The sequence below is a fragment of the Silurus meridionalis genome, chromosome 17, assembly GCF_014805685.1.
Source record: "Silurus meridionalis isolate SWU-2019-XX chromosome 17, ASM1480568v1, whole genome shotgun sequence".
Lineage (NCBI taxonomy): Eukaryota > Metazoa > Chordata > Actinopteri > Siluriformes > Siluridae > Silurus > Silurus meridionalis.
The window spans coordinates 13167816-13183159 of record NC_060900.1 but is presented as its reverse complement, the minus strand read 5'-3'; the positions used below and the strand labels follow the sequence as shown (position 1 = coordinate 13183159).

The following is a 15344-nucleotide window of genomic DNA, read 5'->3' as shown; positions in this document are numbered from 1 at the left end:
ATGAAAAGTATTTTGTTGCATATCTTTATAGTTAGGTACTGATCTGACAGGTCAATTCAAAGAGAGTGTTTTGGTAATCTGGGATGGTTTGACCTAAACCTTTAACACTGCTTTTTCTTCATCCTGTGTCTGTACCATGACTGAATAGAGTAATGATTTATAATCCAACCACCCAGTGTTGCACAATAAAGAATGGGTTCCCTTTTGAGTCTGGATCCTCTGAGGAGTTTTTCCTTGCTGATGCTTCTGAGTAACTTTATTTCTACGTCCAGATGTCTTTAAATGGCTGCTGTCTATCAGCGTCTTCCCATTTACCAGAGAAGCTAAAACTAATAGAAGCTTATTATGAAAATGTGAAAAAGTAAGAGACTTTAAGAAACCTGACAGTAAATGAGGAGCATGTATGAATAAAAGTGTGTTAGAGAGTGAGAGAACATTACTGACAATTCTTTATGTTCTTTGCTATTTTGTTATAATCAGTAGTTGCAGTGGTAATCGATTGTTTTGATATAAATGTGCCTAAATTTGATCAGAACTAAATTCTGTATTCCCGGTTTGTACAAAGATGTAGAAAATGATGAGATAGACAAGACGTATGGATCTACAAGAGCCAGCAGCTCTACTAAAAGCCAGTCAGATGAGAGGAATTTGATTGTTCAACCAAAGATTTGGATTCTCAAAATAATTTATTTATTTAACTCTGATTTACAATAACTCAGTGATTCACTAAACACAAGCCAAGAGAAGGAAAGACAAGCTGCAAGAGATGTAACATGACAGGAGAAACAATTGCGATGATGGTTAGCAATCAAGAATGTTGTGAATGGGAATTATTTGAGAATAAATACAAAATCTGATAAACGTTGGCCTGTTACTCGATCATGGAAATTAAATGGTGTTAATGACATAACATTTAGAGCTTCATCCTAAACATCTCTTTATATATATATATATATATATATATATATATATATATATATATAGAGAGAGAGAGAGAGAGAGAGAGAGAGAGAGAGAGAGAGAGAGAGAGAGAAAATTCAGTCGTAAAGGATTATAAAGACAGAACAATAAACACTGGGGGTAGACTGCACCAGCCGAAACTGTATCTATAGAATTTGTTGGAGGAACTTGTATAACTTGTCTGAGAGAGACTTGAAGCACTGACTGGTTGTCATGTTATGTTTCTGTTCTCCCTGTTGAAAGTGAAAAAACAGCATAATCTAAATTGTTACTCTAATCATCCATAACATTCAAACATTGAAATCCATTAAAAGTTCTCCTGGTGGGCCGAAAACCTAGATGGAGAAATGTACAGCAACAGACATCATAAAGCAGCGTCTATTATTATTTTATCATTTTATTTAATCACCAAATCACCAAAGGAATAAACCATTTTTCATTTTATTTCCATTTTATTGATTGTATGGTATTGTTTATTGGTTGATTTGTTTGTTATAAAAGTTACTATTTCCACCTGTGCCAATTTCCCACATTTGTTTCAGTCATCTATAAATAAAGTAAGCACTGATTCTTTAATGTGAGCTGAGTTACATTTTCAGTAATCATTTAATCAATAATTAAATTAATGTATAACACTAGTATATTATGCAAATCCAATAAACAAAAGTTAGCTGCACTTTCTGCCGTCATTGTGGCTGTGGCCGTGATTGGCTGAATCTCCAGTGGGAGGAGTTTGAGTGACGCAGCAGGACACGCCCCCGTGTGGGATTCCCAGAGGGGAAGAGCAGCCCGGCCTGAGCGCGGAGCATCTGAAGCTGGCCAGCGGAGAGAGAGAGAGAGAGAGAGAGAGAGGAAGAGAGGAAGATGACAGCGAACATGCGGTACAGGAGCCGGTTTCTTAAAAGCGGTAATGACCCACTTCAGCCTTTTCATATTTTCCTATTATCTCAGTTTGCTTTAATGAATTAACTGTTGTTGTTTTTTCTCCATGAATTCTTGACCGTCGCCTGCGCCCCTGCACCTGATACCATGATGGTGATGGTGATGATGATGATTATGGTGCTGCACTGATCTCTCAGAGGATAGCGAGGTAACACGATGCCTTTCTTTGCGCATCTTTATTCCCCGGATCATACACTGTTCTCATTCGGAATGATTTGATATAATTCAGTTTGAATAAGTCTCACATGATCGATTCATTCTTGACATATGATAATAACCGGATCTGGGGGTTGATTCGGTTTTCTTGCATTAAAAGAGCCGAGGCTTTGGCTTGTTTGATCAGATGGATGCGCAGCTCGGCCAGTTCCGTTGCGCATCACGTTTGGCGCATCGTGTCATTTAGCCTGATTAGCCTAGCAGCGCGTACATCACTCAGCCTGGATCCATCACATGGATCTGGAGTGTTATTAAATGTCACCGTGTGCTAGCAGGAGTAGATGCCGTACAAGGTGCATGGCACCGTGGTTTTTCCGCTGCAGTGGCGCGCACGCGCTCCAGGATGAGGCTGAGGATATCTGAGAATCTTATCGTCGTGCCAAAGCGCTCGGAGCACCGTCACCATGGCGACGGAGGAAAGAAGGAGGCTCTGCGACTTCCTTCTGCTCTGTCAAAAGCGTGTGATGATACTGCATCGTGTCCAAGTGTAAAATTTTACAGCATATTAAAACAGGATCATCAGGAGCACGCACATACAGTATTTCTGTCCACAATCTCCTCATCATAGCAGGATTGAGAAGACTGAATTGGGACACAGTGGATTTTCTCAATTCATGGTTACTTGATGTGTGTGTGCATGTGTGTGTCCATGGGTTCTCATATGTTCTAAAATGCGCAGCCTTTGGTGCTTCAATCGTGCTTTTCTAACTCGAGCATGTATGCCATGTCAAAGATTCATTTAGAGAGAGGAGGAAGGTGGTGGGTGCAGGAAAAGGAGGCTTTCAGATTCAGCTGGTTTGAATATGATGTTTCTCTGATACTTCAATGTTCACACACAGACGCTCATCTCATATGAGCACTGAGCCGTCCAGGGTCACACTTCCAAACCCACACACAGTCAGCAATGCAACACAATCCACCCACTTACACACTCATGCATCTCTCCATTACTCCTGCGCTCTCTGTCTCTTCCTCTCTTCTTTTTCTACACTGCTTTATATTACTAACAGCAAGCCATGGGTTTAATACCAATTGTGGGTAGACCTCAGAGACCACTCGAAGAAGCAGTTATGTTCAGTAGAAGATAGATAGATAGCTTGATAAGTTGCCAAGTCTTTCTGCTATTTAGGATGTTCCTCGAAAAAAGGTCAGTACACATGTGTAATTGTGTGCGTGTTTAATTCTTGTCAGTGAAGTTGAAGACCGATAGTGTATTTTGAAAAGGTCACATTAGCATTGCTGTAGTGCTCATCAGCACTGGACATGTGTGATCGGCACATTTATTGGTTAGCTCTACAGGGCAGCACTGCCCATGCTGAGTACGCATCATCATACAACCACAACTGGTGCAGTGGGTAAAGTTGCTGTCTCATGACTCCAGGGTCACCAGATCAATTCTGATCTTGGGTTTTTGTATGTATTGTATTTTGTTTTGTATGTATTTATGACCTATTCCCAGGATGGAATCTGGATTCACTGTAAACTTGTGTACAGTACTAATACTAAATGCTAATAATAGAGTACGGATTTTTTTAGCTTCGCCAGATGACATAAATAACATTACAAATTATTGATGGCAGAAAACATCAATTATAAACCGAGAAAACTTACAAACTATTAAATGGTATAGAAGAGCTGTGCTTTATTTTATTTTAATTTCATTCTTTATTTTATTTATTTATGTCGACACTTGTACACTAGTATATCGTTCTACGGCTTTTTCGGGTGGTGTATTTGCAAAACACACATGTCCCACAACATAACACCTACCTGAGATGGCTCTGACTCAGCCATATGCTCTTTTCTCCTCTACTCACCTCTCTTTTTCTTTCTACTCTCTGCCATTTCTCTCTTTTACTCTCTTCTTCTCTTCTCTCCTCTTCTTTCCTCTTCTTTCTTCTCTTCTCTTCTCTTCTCTTCTCTTCTCTTCTTTCTCTTTTCTTCTCTTCTCTTTTCTTCTCTTCTCTTCTCTTCTCTTCTCCTCTCTCCTCTCCTTTCTTTTCCTCTTCTCTCTTCACTTCAACACTGAGAAAGTACACACAGGCATTTGTGTGTTTAATGTACACATACTATGTTTAGACTCATAATGTGGGAGCATGGCAGATGGGTAGGAGTTTTGTGTAATTTTGTGTCACTATTGGTGTGTGTGTGTGTGTGTGTGTGTGTGTGTGTGTGTGTGTGTGTGTTTATTCAGTTCAGGAAGTTGGCACTTATTGCTTGTGAGTCTTGCATGGGTATCTGAAAGGCCCTTTATGACTTTCTGCAGTGGCTTCACATACAGTAGAGTACAGACCATTGGTTGTGATTTATCCCTGATGTTATAGATAACTCCGTCCATCCACATATAATCATAGAAAGTAGATAATTGTAATGTTATTAGCAGAGAAACATCTTTGACTCCTCTACATTTGTTTTCTTTCTCGTTGTCTTCTTGATTTTCTAAATTTCATCTGCTGATTTTTCCATTAGGTCTTGCACAAGAAATGCTTATAGATCATTTAATTAACATGTAATAATAACATGTGTAATAGTTGCCGTTTTAGAGCAACTATTACATTTTAGACAGAAATACACTGGTAAAGTTTAAGTGAGGTAGACATCAAAATGCAAATAAAATGTGAAATATCTTGAACATATTCATGTTTATATAATATTTCCTTTTTTAAAGATTTTTTATACAATACAAAAATCAACCTTAGGAATTTTAAACATCTTTATTTATAAAAAAAAAAAAAAAAAAGGAATTTCTAAAAGTAATTATTTAAGTAAGTATTCATTTTTTTTCTAAAATTAAACTGCCAACAGAACTATTTTAAAATTTAAAATAGTAAAAATATCTGCAAATAGTTTAAAACCCCATTTGGCTGATTGACTGTGTTTGAGGAATGATAAAATCACACTTGCTAATAATTTCATTCCTTTCTATGCGAATGAGTTTCATGAAAATAGTTCTTACATTCTTTATCCAAATAAGATCTGTATATATTTTTGTGCTTGGCACCAAACCAAAAGTGTGCTTGTGGATGTGTGTGGATGTGTGACTGAGACCCCAGGTGGTGTGTGAGAATGGCAGCTGGGCAGTGTGAGAAGGAGTGTATGCTAGGGGGGGACTGACCAAAGGCTATTGTGCTATTCTGGGACATCTGTTTTCATCTTTTCAAGACCTCCGCCTCCTCCTCCTCCCGATTCACTCATCGTCTCGTTTACGTTTAATTCCTCCAGTGGCAAAATAGCAACAAAAGCATCACAGACCCCTGTAACCTATGCATGGGTAATGGCCACACTTCAAGATGTTGTGAAGCTTTAGAGATGGTGTGTGGGTGGGATAGAGGGATAATAGTTACTTTTAAGTCCAGGTCCATGAAGTAGGTTAGCTTTACAGGCTACCAACACACCCTTACAACCCCCAGCATTACCCAATTACAATTACACACACACACACACACACACACACACACACACATACACACACACACACACACACACACACACATATTTTAAGGAGCAGCTGGAGACTTTCTAAATGCATTGATCAACATTTAGGCTATTTTCCCATCTCAGCCTATTCTGTATATTACACACAAAACACACAAACACACACAGAGTAATGTTCTTTAATAAAAATTAGCAAAAATGCTCTCTTAAGGTCAAAGTAGTGATGTATTCAAGCCATCTTCAAAACATTTCACTCCTCCTGAAAGATATATATAATCCCAGACATTTCAAATGCAGATAATCTCTCTGTTGTCTGTCTTTCACACAGTTTAAATCTTTCTGGCTTCTACATCTCACATCCTTTTAATTCATCCAATTTGAATAATTAACTGTGCATCAACATGCAAAATCTGTTAAAGGCCTGTACAGTGATTGTCTTCGCATTATTACTCTGATAGCTTGATTTCTTCCTTTATGGAAAATGGCCTTGAAGAAAAAGCTTAAATGAGCATATTAATATGTGTTTTATATAAGGTGGGATCAACACTACTTTTTTCAAAAGACATTCAACCAGTTGGTGTTGTGATCATGGTGATAGAGAGCACTGGGTAATGAACTAGGTTTTAGATTGAGTAGGGATTTGTAAGTTGTCCAGGCCATAACATTTACATCATTTACCTCATTTTCAGACTCAGCAACAGAACGCCACTTACAGTCGACAGTGTTACACACGGCCTTCTCCATGTGCGTATTGCTTGTTTGTTGCTCAGTAGCTCATGCCAGGTGACATAACATGTTGTCCTGTGCTTTTATTTACACTGCATACAATTGTGCTTTCCAAACTTATCTCTGTCCATTTCATCTATAACACCTGTCAATCTAAAAAAAAAATAATACTAATAAGGACAGTTTATGGGAAATCAATAATCATTATTTCTTGTAGATGCAAATTAAGCTCTAAATCTAAACCATTTACTATATAACACTACTCAATCAAAGTGCAAACTCGTCTTATGTTAAACATATTTACAATATGGGTTTTTTTTGTAGTTTATTTGTTCATCTTCAGTAACTGCCAGTATTGTGGTAGATTTAAAGGCCTCCTTTCAACATACCCTGAATGGCATTTCAATCTATTGTAGGCTTTCATGTGCACACATTTAAACCTAGGGGTAATTAAGAATAGCTATGTTTAAGAATCCTCCATATGCATATTTTTAAAGAGATGGGAGGAAACCAATGCAGACACTGAAACTTCACACTGACAGCAGTCTGGAGCTGTGAGGTGTTGCACATGACCCACTGCACTACCATGCAATCCTTCTATAAAGCTTTATTTATAGATTTTTAAACAAGGACATAAAAAAGCCTTTAAAGTTGACTATTGTGTCAAAAACCTTCATTCTTTTCTCAAATACTGGAAACAAGTTGAATTTATTTCCTCTGGAAATTGCACATATGATTCAGAATTTTGAGTATGGTTGAGAAGAGATATTAAAAAGACATCATATGAAAAAATGCACAAGTACAGTATGCTCTTGAGTTTTAGACCAGAAGCATTAATGGGCATCTGCCTTGATGACTTTAATGACAAAAGTGCCATCTTTCGGTATACAAGTGTACTGCACTCCTTCAACATCCATTTCCAGCCTTCAATCGAAACTGCATCCCAACTTTAGCAGTAAGAGAACCAAGTTGTCTTGTAGGTGAGCATTACTGTGTTCTTTCCTTAACATAATACAAATTAAAGCAGTGTTAAACTGCTACTACTTTTGATCCAAGATGAAAAAAGATGAAAAAAGAGCATTTGCATCAGTGTTCATTGTGCTGGTTTGTGTGTTCATGTGTCTGAAATCTGTGTGGTAGAGCAGGACTGACAGGAAGGGCGTGACTCCAGTTTTACTGAATGTGGTTAGGCACAGCACCAGGGTTCACTGCACCTCACTTCCACTCTGTTTATCCACTCTGGGGGAAAAAAACGAGGGGGAGGAATGAACGATGGATGAATGAGTGTTCTTTATTCCCGTTTTTACCCCTCCCCTTTCCTTTGGTTAAATTGCTTCCTTGCCTTCTCTACCTTTCTCTGCCCCTTTTCTCTCTCATTTTCTCGTCTTCTTTTCCTTTGGTCTGTGTGCTTTCTCAGAGTTGTACATGAGAATCTTTGTCGCCTGCTTGTCTAAACAAGCAAAACGTGCTGCAGGCCGGAGGCCACGTACAGAAAGGAAGGGAAGAAAAGGGAAAAGAAAAGAACATAGTGGGACTAAAAAGACTAAGAGAGATAGAGGTGTAGTAGCTTCTGGAGACTTTCCCATACTTTTTGTGCGGCGCGTGGGCTGAGGGTGCCGGACTGGGATGGATGCCATTATGCTACAGGAGAAGCTGGTGGAGAAATTGCTGTGTGCCCGAAGCAGGACTACTCGCCAGAAGGTTGTGTGTGTGTGTGTGTGTGTGTGTGTGTGTGTGTGTGTGTGTCTCTGATGTTATGTAATATAATTTAGTTTAATAATATATACTCTGTACTTAGTAGAAATCATAAGCAGGGCTTATTACTATATATTGTTCATGTTCCACTAGGGAAAATGTGAATTGAGAGTTGTGTATGATATATATATCACAGTTTTATATAAATGTATACAATATCTGATATGGTAGTGCATATAAGTTTGACCCTTTCTCTTATTCTCAGTCTTCTCGCATTCAGATTTGCAATGTGTGTGTGTGAGAGAGAGAGAGAGAGAGAGAGAGAGAGTGATGGAGTAGATGCAGGGCCACTGTGGGGAACTTTTCAGTAGCCCACAGAGACAGCGGAAATGTTTATTACAAGTTATGAGGAGTGCTGGCAGACAGAGCAGTTTGGCCAGTCTGGGAGTGTTTTTTGAAAGAGCCATTCAGCCACATTCAATAGAAGGTTGTTGTGTTTGTGTTTGTGTCTGTGAACATGCAAAATCGGCAAGTCTGCTTCCTACTGTGATGCCTTGACTATTGGCAAAGCTATGCCTTCAATTTCTTTAGATTTCACGTTTTTCTTTTGTCTGCATGGACATGTTGAGCTCTTCTCTTTATGAACTGAAGGCCAACTTTGTCAGTCCAGCACTATTCTGTGCTTTTGTGTGCAACACATTGGAGATTGAGATTGTTCAGAATGATAAATTCTGCAAGCTGTGGTGTTTGACAGTTTCATTTTTTATAACTGCTGTCTCTGATGATTGTGTCACTCAGGATAAGCAGTATGTCGGCTTTGCGACGCTCCCTAACCAGGTCCACAGGAAGTCTGTAAAGAAAGGCTTTGATTTTACACTCATGGTAGCAGGTTAGTAAAACTGTCCCAATGGCTGACATCACTGTCAATTGTCATTTCCCCTGCAGTTAGACATGGCAAGTACATGCATGTTCACATTTGTCAATAACAAGAATTCTGTGTGTGTGTGTGTGTGTGTGTGTGTCAGGTGAATCTGGCTTGGGCAAGTCTACTCTAGTAAACAGCCTTTTCCTCACAGACCTCTACAAGGACAGAAAACTACTAAATGCAGAAGGTAAAAACCTTCCATTTTATTGGGTAAATTAATAAAATCATATATAAGTATGTCAGTCACTTACTTTCACTCATAAAACAGCACACCTGTAATTGCGTTCCTGATTTTTATGACCGGATTCGTAGTCATATAGAACCTGAAAAAAATGTTTTTGAGCAGTTAAAAAGTTATTGGGGAAACAATTCATCCAGAAAATGTGGAAAGTGCATTTATTTTCAGATTTAAAATAAATTTTATTTTGTTGAATGTTTGCTTTATACTAAAAAGAATAAAGCAAATTTAAAAAGTACAATATGTTATAATGCAATCAATGCAGCACACTGTCTTGCCTAGTTTCAGTGTAAATGAAACGAAGCGGGCACATGTATAATGAACGGTACTTGGTTGCACTGGCTCTCAAGATGGAGATGCAGGATGTGTAAAATGAAAACTCTCTTAATACTGATATTGGTAAAATCTGAGAAGGCCAGTTTTGACTAGCCATGTATTGGAAAAAAATTATCAGGGTACTTCAAAAGAGTCAAAGATAAATACTGATCTGTAGTTCAATAGTGATTTGTGATATGATTTTATTTAGTGCATCATTCATCATATCATTTTGACCTGTAGGTATATTTGGTTGTAGATAAATAAGTATATTATGAGCAGTGCTTTATAAGATTTGGTTAGTACTTTGGTTAGTGACTTTACTAGAATTTCTACTGTAACATGCATTTATATAGGGATTGGGATTTAGGATTATGAAGAGCTTTTGAAGAGCTCTGATAATTAGGCAATTGCTGCACTCATATTTTCTCTCTCCTATTTCTTTTAGAGCGTATTAATCAGACAGTGGAGATCACCAAACACACTGTTGATATTGAGGAGAAGGGTGTCAAACTCAAACTCACGATTGTAGACACACCGGGGTTTGGAGATGCTGTTAACAATAATGAGTGGTAAGAACTTGACAAATCAGTTTAATCCTGAGTTCAGGTTACCATGTGAAATGTCATATGTTCTGCCTGTGTCTGCACTGGTTTTCTCCATATTCTTAAATCTCCTCACACCACCACAAAAAACATGCCAGTAGGTAGACTGGCAATGCTAAACTGCCTATGTCTATGTGTATGCCTGGCCCTGTGATGGACTGGTGTGTGTTTGTCTTACACCCAGGATACAGCTAGTATACTTTAACCAGTATAAAGATGCTCCTAAAAGCAGGGACGCACACAGACATTTTGAGGGGCAAGGGCTCAAATGAAAAAAGGGCACTTCTCATCTTTATAAAAAAAAAAAAGTTAAATATATTAACACTTCTCTGACTTACTTACCAGTGTATTTGAATTTTCTTGCACTCACCCAATTGTTTTGTGTTTTTAGCTGTCTTTTCTCCAAAAGTATGCCCATGATATATTGCCTTAGCTAAACTTTAACTAACTTATTACATAGTAGCTCATGAGTCATAGATATTATCAAGACAAATTATTTTTATTTTGCCTTTTGTATATAGGACAATTAGCTGTAAATTTGCACAAACAGAAACACACACACTTGCACACATATAGACATATATTCATTTATTTAAAAAAATAAAAATTCCCAGAAAAAATAATAGTATTTTCTCTTGAGGAAAAAAAGGGCAGGTGCTCAAGCCCCCTTTGATGTATATGTGTGCACGTGCCTGCATGAAAGGGGATAAATATTTTTGGCCTGTATGATATTTTCCCTCCTTATATATATATATATATATATATGTGTGTGTGTGTGTGTGTGTGTGTGTGTGTGTGTGTGTGTGTTTTTCCAGTTGGAAGCCCATCACCGACTACATTGATCAGCAGTTCGAGCAATATTTCAGGGATGAAAGTGGACTCAACAGAAAGAACATATTGGATAATCGAGTCCACTGCTGCCTTTATTTCATACCGCCATTTGGACATGGGTGTGTAACACGCTGTGTGTGTGTGTGTGTGTGTGTCTGTGTCTGTGTGTGTGCATGTGTGCGTGTGTGCATGTGTGCGTGTGTGTGTATACACACTACATGAAATAACGTGGACACTGGACCATCACACCCATATCTTGTTTTTTTCTACACTGGTGCTGCAAGCCACAACATTATGATTGATGTTTTTTTGTGATGTAGCATTACAATTTCCCTTCAATAAGGCTCAAACCTGTTCCAGCATGACAATCCCTGTGTGCACATGTTTTTAAAGTTTTACAAAACATTGTTTGTTAAGGTTTAAGTGGAAGAACTCATTTGTCCTGTCCAGATCACTGAACCCAACCCCACTGACCACCTTTCATGAAATTGAACGCTCCCAAGATATTGTCATCTAACGCTTATAAACAACAAGTGAAGAATCTAGTGTAAAGCCTTGCAGGAAGAGTGGAGGTTATTGTAATATTGGAAAAGAGGATTTCATTTATCAAATAAGATATGGTTGTCTGTGTCAACATAACTTTTATAAAGTATATGTACAGAGTTGTCCTTGGAGAATTAAAGGATCTGTCGATGTGTGTGTTCAGTTTAAGGCCAGTGGATGTGGAGTTCATGAAAGCACTGCATGAGAAGGTGAACATTATTCCTCTTATTGCCAAAGCGGACTGTCTCACTCCAAGTGAGATAAAGAAGCTAAAAGACCGGGTGAGAACACAACATCTTATTTTATCCATACTACAATTAAATTCTGCTAGTTCACTGATTTCCTTTTCAGTGTGCCCTGCTATGCTCAAGTTATCACTTTACTTAATTTTTGTCCTCTCAGGTACGAGATGAGATCGAGCACTTTGGAATTAAAGTGTACCAGTTTCCCGAGTGTGACTCTGATGAGGATGAGGAGTTTAAACAGATGGACAAGGAGCTGAAGGTGAGATTCAAATTAATAAAGCTCTATTAAGTCTAATAGCAGTTTATAGACTTATTGGGTGTGTACATCATGTCAGCAGTGGTGAGCAAATGTGAATTAACCGTGAATATAAAGCTACCAATGCCCATTAAGACATAAAACACAGCTTTGTAGCGAGCAAGCAGAAATCCTTAAAAATCAATATTTACCCAATGATAAAAAGAGAAGATGAACTAGAGTAAGAAGTTAAAACTAAAACAAATGCAGCATGGAGAAATGTTTAATTTTCCCAACAGTAAAATTCTTTATTGGTGAGTTTATGAACAGCAAGTTGCAAAACACTCAGATAAAATAATATTTTCCATTTTGTATTAACATGTAAAATGTTTCTCTCTTTGTTCCCAGAAAAATGTGCTTAGCCAGCAATTGTTTTTAGCCCAATTTCTACACCTAACTAATTTCACAGTTGCATATTTGCTCCTTTTGCCCTACTTAAAATCTGTGTCAAACATATGAATGACAAGCTGTAAGCATATCACGAATTTACTCGAGTCAATTAATCACTCAGTATGTGCATTAATGACTAGTGTGTGTTTTGTAAAATGATGGAGAGGCAGGAAAAGATGCTCCACAACAGTTTGCAAAATATGTTATAAATTTCAGATTAAAAACTAGACTTACAAAATGTTCTTTATTTATACATACAAATTAGATTAAGCTTAATACATCACCCTGAAGATTTCCTTCTGACGTTTAAATTCCTATATATTCCTGTATGTTTCTAAAAGTTCTGATCATGAATTTCATGTGTGCATATTTTTGTATTTGTTATAGGAGTGCACTCCCTTTGCTGTTATTGGTAGTAACACAGTGGTCGAAGCAAGAGGTCAAAGAGTGCGAGGTCGCCTTTACCCTTGGGGTATTGTCGAAGGTGAGGTGTGTGTTTATAATTCGTTAGAGGGTAATCTGGGAAATATGTTATGAAATGAATGATCTGGGAAAGAAACTTGCAGTGGTGGATGAAGTACACAAACCATGTAGTTGAGATAATGTAGAGATACACCTGGTAAAATCTTAGTCCAGCAAAAGTAAAAGTGCTTCCTCCACTTGAGTAAAAGTACAAAAGTATTTGCCTTCAAATGTACTTAAGTATCCAAAGTACTATTTATTATGGCTATAATGTACCTATTACAATTTTTGTCACAAGACTCTCTTAATCAACTCAGTTTATGTCCAAAGACTATAATGTTACTCTCAGCACACCAATCTATTAATGGAGTGATATTAATAATATTAATAAAACACTGATTGATGTCTATTCAAATTATTATGAGCCCAAAACCTTCTTTTCAGCAAAAAGAAAACCAAACTGCAAATAATGCAATTGTGTTGTGGCAAGTTACAGTTAGTTTCTTAAACCATTTATTCCTCTTAAATGTTTTTCTTGCTGTTGAACTGATGCTAAACTGTATGTTGGTGTTAGGTAGAAACCACCAAGCGCCAAACAAGTTCAAAACAGAGCGCATGCTCTACCCTGATTGGTGGATTTGACCAGTTAAATATTGCTCATAAATAAAAAGGATTGACTGATTTCACAAAACGTTGTGAAGTTAAAAAAAAGATATTTGACTTTGAAATGTAGTGAAGTTAAAGTAAAAGTCTCCCCAAATGGAAATACTTCAAAAAAGTACAGATACGTGTAAAAGTGTACTCGTGTACACGTATCTGTACTTTTTTGAAGCAAAAGCTCTTTAATGTGTGTGTGTGTGTGTGTGTGTGTGTGTGTGTGTGTGTGTGTGTGTGTGTGTGTGTGTGTGTGTGTGTATATCATGTCAGGTGACTATTTGATTCATGTTTTTGTGGGTTTCCTGTAGTGGAGAACCAGGCCCACTGTGACTTTGTGAAGTTGAGGAACATGCTGATTCGCTCTCACATGCACGACCTGAAAGATGTTACTTGTGATGTACACTACGAGAACTACAGAGCCCAGTGTATACAGGAGATGACCAGGTCTGTTTGTTTTTTTGTTTAATTGTGTGTTTGTATATGTGTGTGTTTGTGTTATGGAAGGCTATTCTTACATTTCTCACTCCAGTTCCTTAATACCCTTTCTATTAGTTTACTTCAGTTACATGTAAATCTTAACAATCAATTTTGTAATGCCTGAGAGAATAGAGCCTGGAGGCACGTTTATGCAGAAATATTCTGCTCCTTAGTAGAATTCATAATGCTGTCAATCTTCACATGAGCCCCTAAACCACGAGCGACAAAACAGTCCAAATAAAGTATCACTGGTCCAGTGGCATAATTTAAAACATTTCCTTGTATAAAGTCCCTTTTCATCAGCAATGTTCTAATGACCAAATTTTTGTTAGAAGAAAAATCATTTGTTGAGAAGAGAAAAAAAACAACACTATGCCATGCAGCATTTCATTGATATAGTTTGTTTTCTGGAAGGTACTGAATAAAGTGGGGTTTGGTCTGAATGTGTATGTGTGTGTGTTGCAGTAAACTTGCACAGGACAACCGCGTGGACAGTCCTATTCCTATTCTGCCATTGCCCACTCCGGACGCGGAAACAGAGCGACTTATCAAGATGAAGGATGAAGAGGTGAGCCTTAAACATTGATGATAAACTGAACTGATGTGTAGACAGCACCGTAATCCTACTGTTCGTGTGTGTGTGTGTGTGTGTGTGTGTGTGTGTGTGCAGCTAAAAAGAATGCAGGAGATGCTGCAGAAGATGCAACAGCAGATGCACGAAAAAGACCAGTGATGATCACACACAAACATGCACTTGTAGAGTAAAATCACTTCACATCTCATACTATATTCTATCACATACGTGATAACAAATGACATGTACGTATTCTTATTATGGCAGATCCTACAGACAGTGATGCTCTCGCTGCCAACTTATACTGTATATTTGCAGAACAGTTTGCTTGGTGCTTTGGAGCTCTTGCCTACCGAGTACAAATGTGAAGCATCTGTTTAATATGTCTTGTGTTTATGGCTGTGTGAGTATAGCTAACATGGATATTATATATAATTAATTTAAATGAAACCTACATTTAGATGTATCTAATTTATATGTTTTGAATTTTTAATGCTTAGCTAGAATGTGCATCAGTTGTTTTGTAATGCCATTTTAGCCTGTTGGTTTGAATCTGGGCTCTGGCTGTCGTGTGTGTGCGCGTGTGTGTAAGGATGAATGTGTATTTGAAAGTATACTTTTTCCTTAACTGCAGACGAGGATTTTTTTATAGTGCTCGCTCTCGGTGAGTGTGGAGTTTCGATGCAGGTTACTGTTATAAATAAATATGCTTAATTCAGACTGATTGTGTCGGTTTCGTTTTCTTTTTTTTAAAACCCTTCAAACAATATATTTTAAAATGTTTCATATTTCAGCATCAAAAGTACTTCCTGT

The 15344-nt window shown here is 37.7% G+C and overlaps 1 protein-coding gene across 2 annotated transcripts; it reads left to right on the top strand.

The window, feature by feature from the left end:
- The first annotated feature begins 1723 nt into the window (after nt 1-1723).
- Nucleotides 1724-15251, top strand: sept5a (septin 5a). 2 transcript variants are annotated; one of them, XM_046871431.1, is made up of 12 exons: nt 1724-1867; nt 2040-2050; nt 8773-8863; nt 9000-9086; nt 9901-10024; nt 10873-11007; nt 11595-11712; nt 11834-11935; nt 12749-12845; nt 13789-13924; nt 14423-14525; nt 14628-15251. In XM_046871431.1, exons 1-12 carry the CDS (start codon nt 1825-1827, stop codon nt 14688-14690), a joined length of 1110 nt encoding a protein of 369 aa, XP_046727387.1. In that variant the 5' UTR covers nt 1724-1824; the 3' UTR covers nt 14691-15251. The 2 variants fall into 2 exon arrangements, with proteins under 2 accessions (XP_046727387.1, XP_046727386.1); XM_046871430.1 differs by lacking the exons at nt 1724-1867; nt 2040-2050 and adding an exon at nt 7460-7980.
- Nucleotides 15252-15344: the final 93 nt, after the last annotated feature.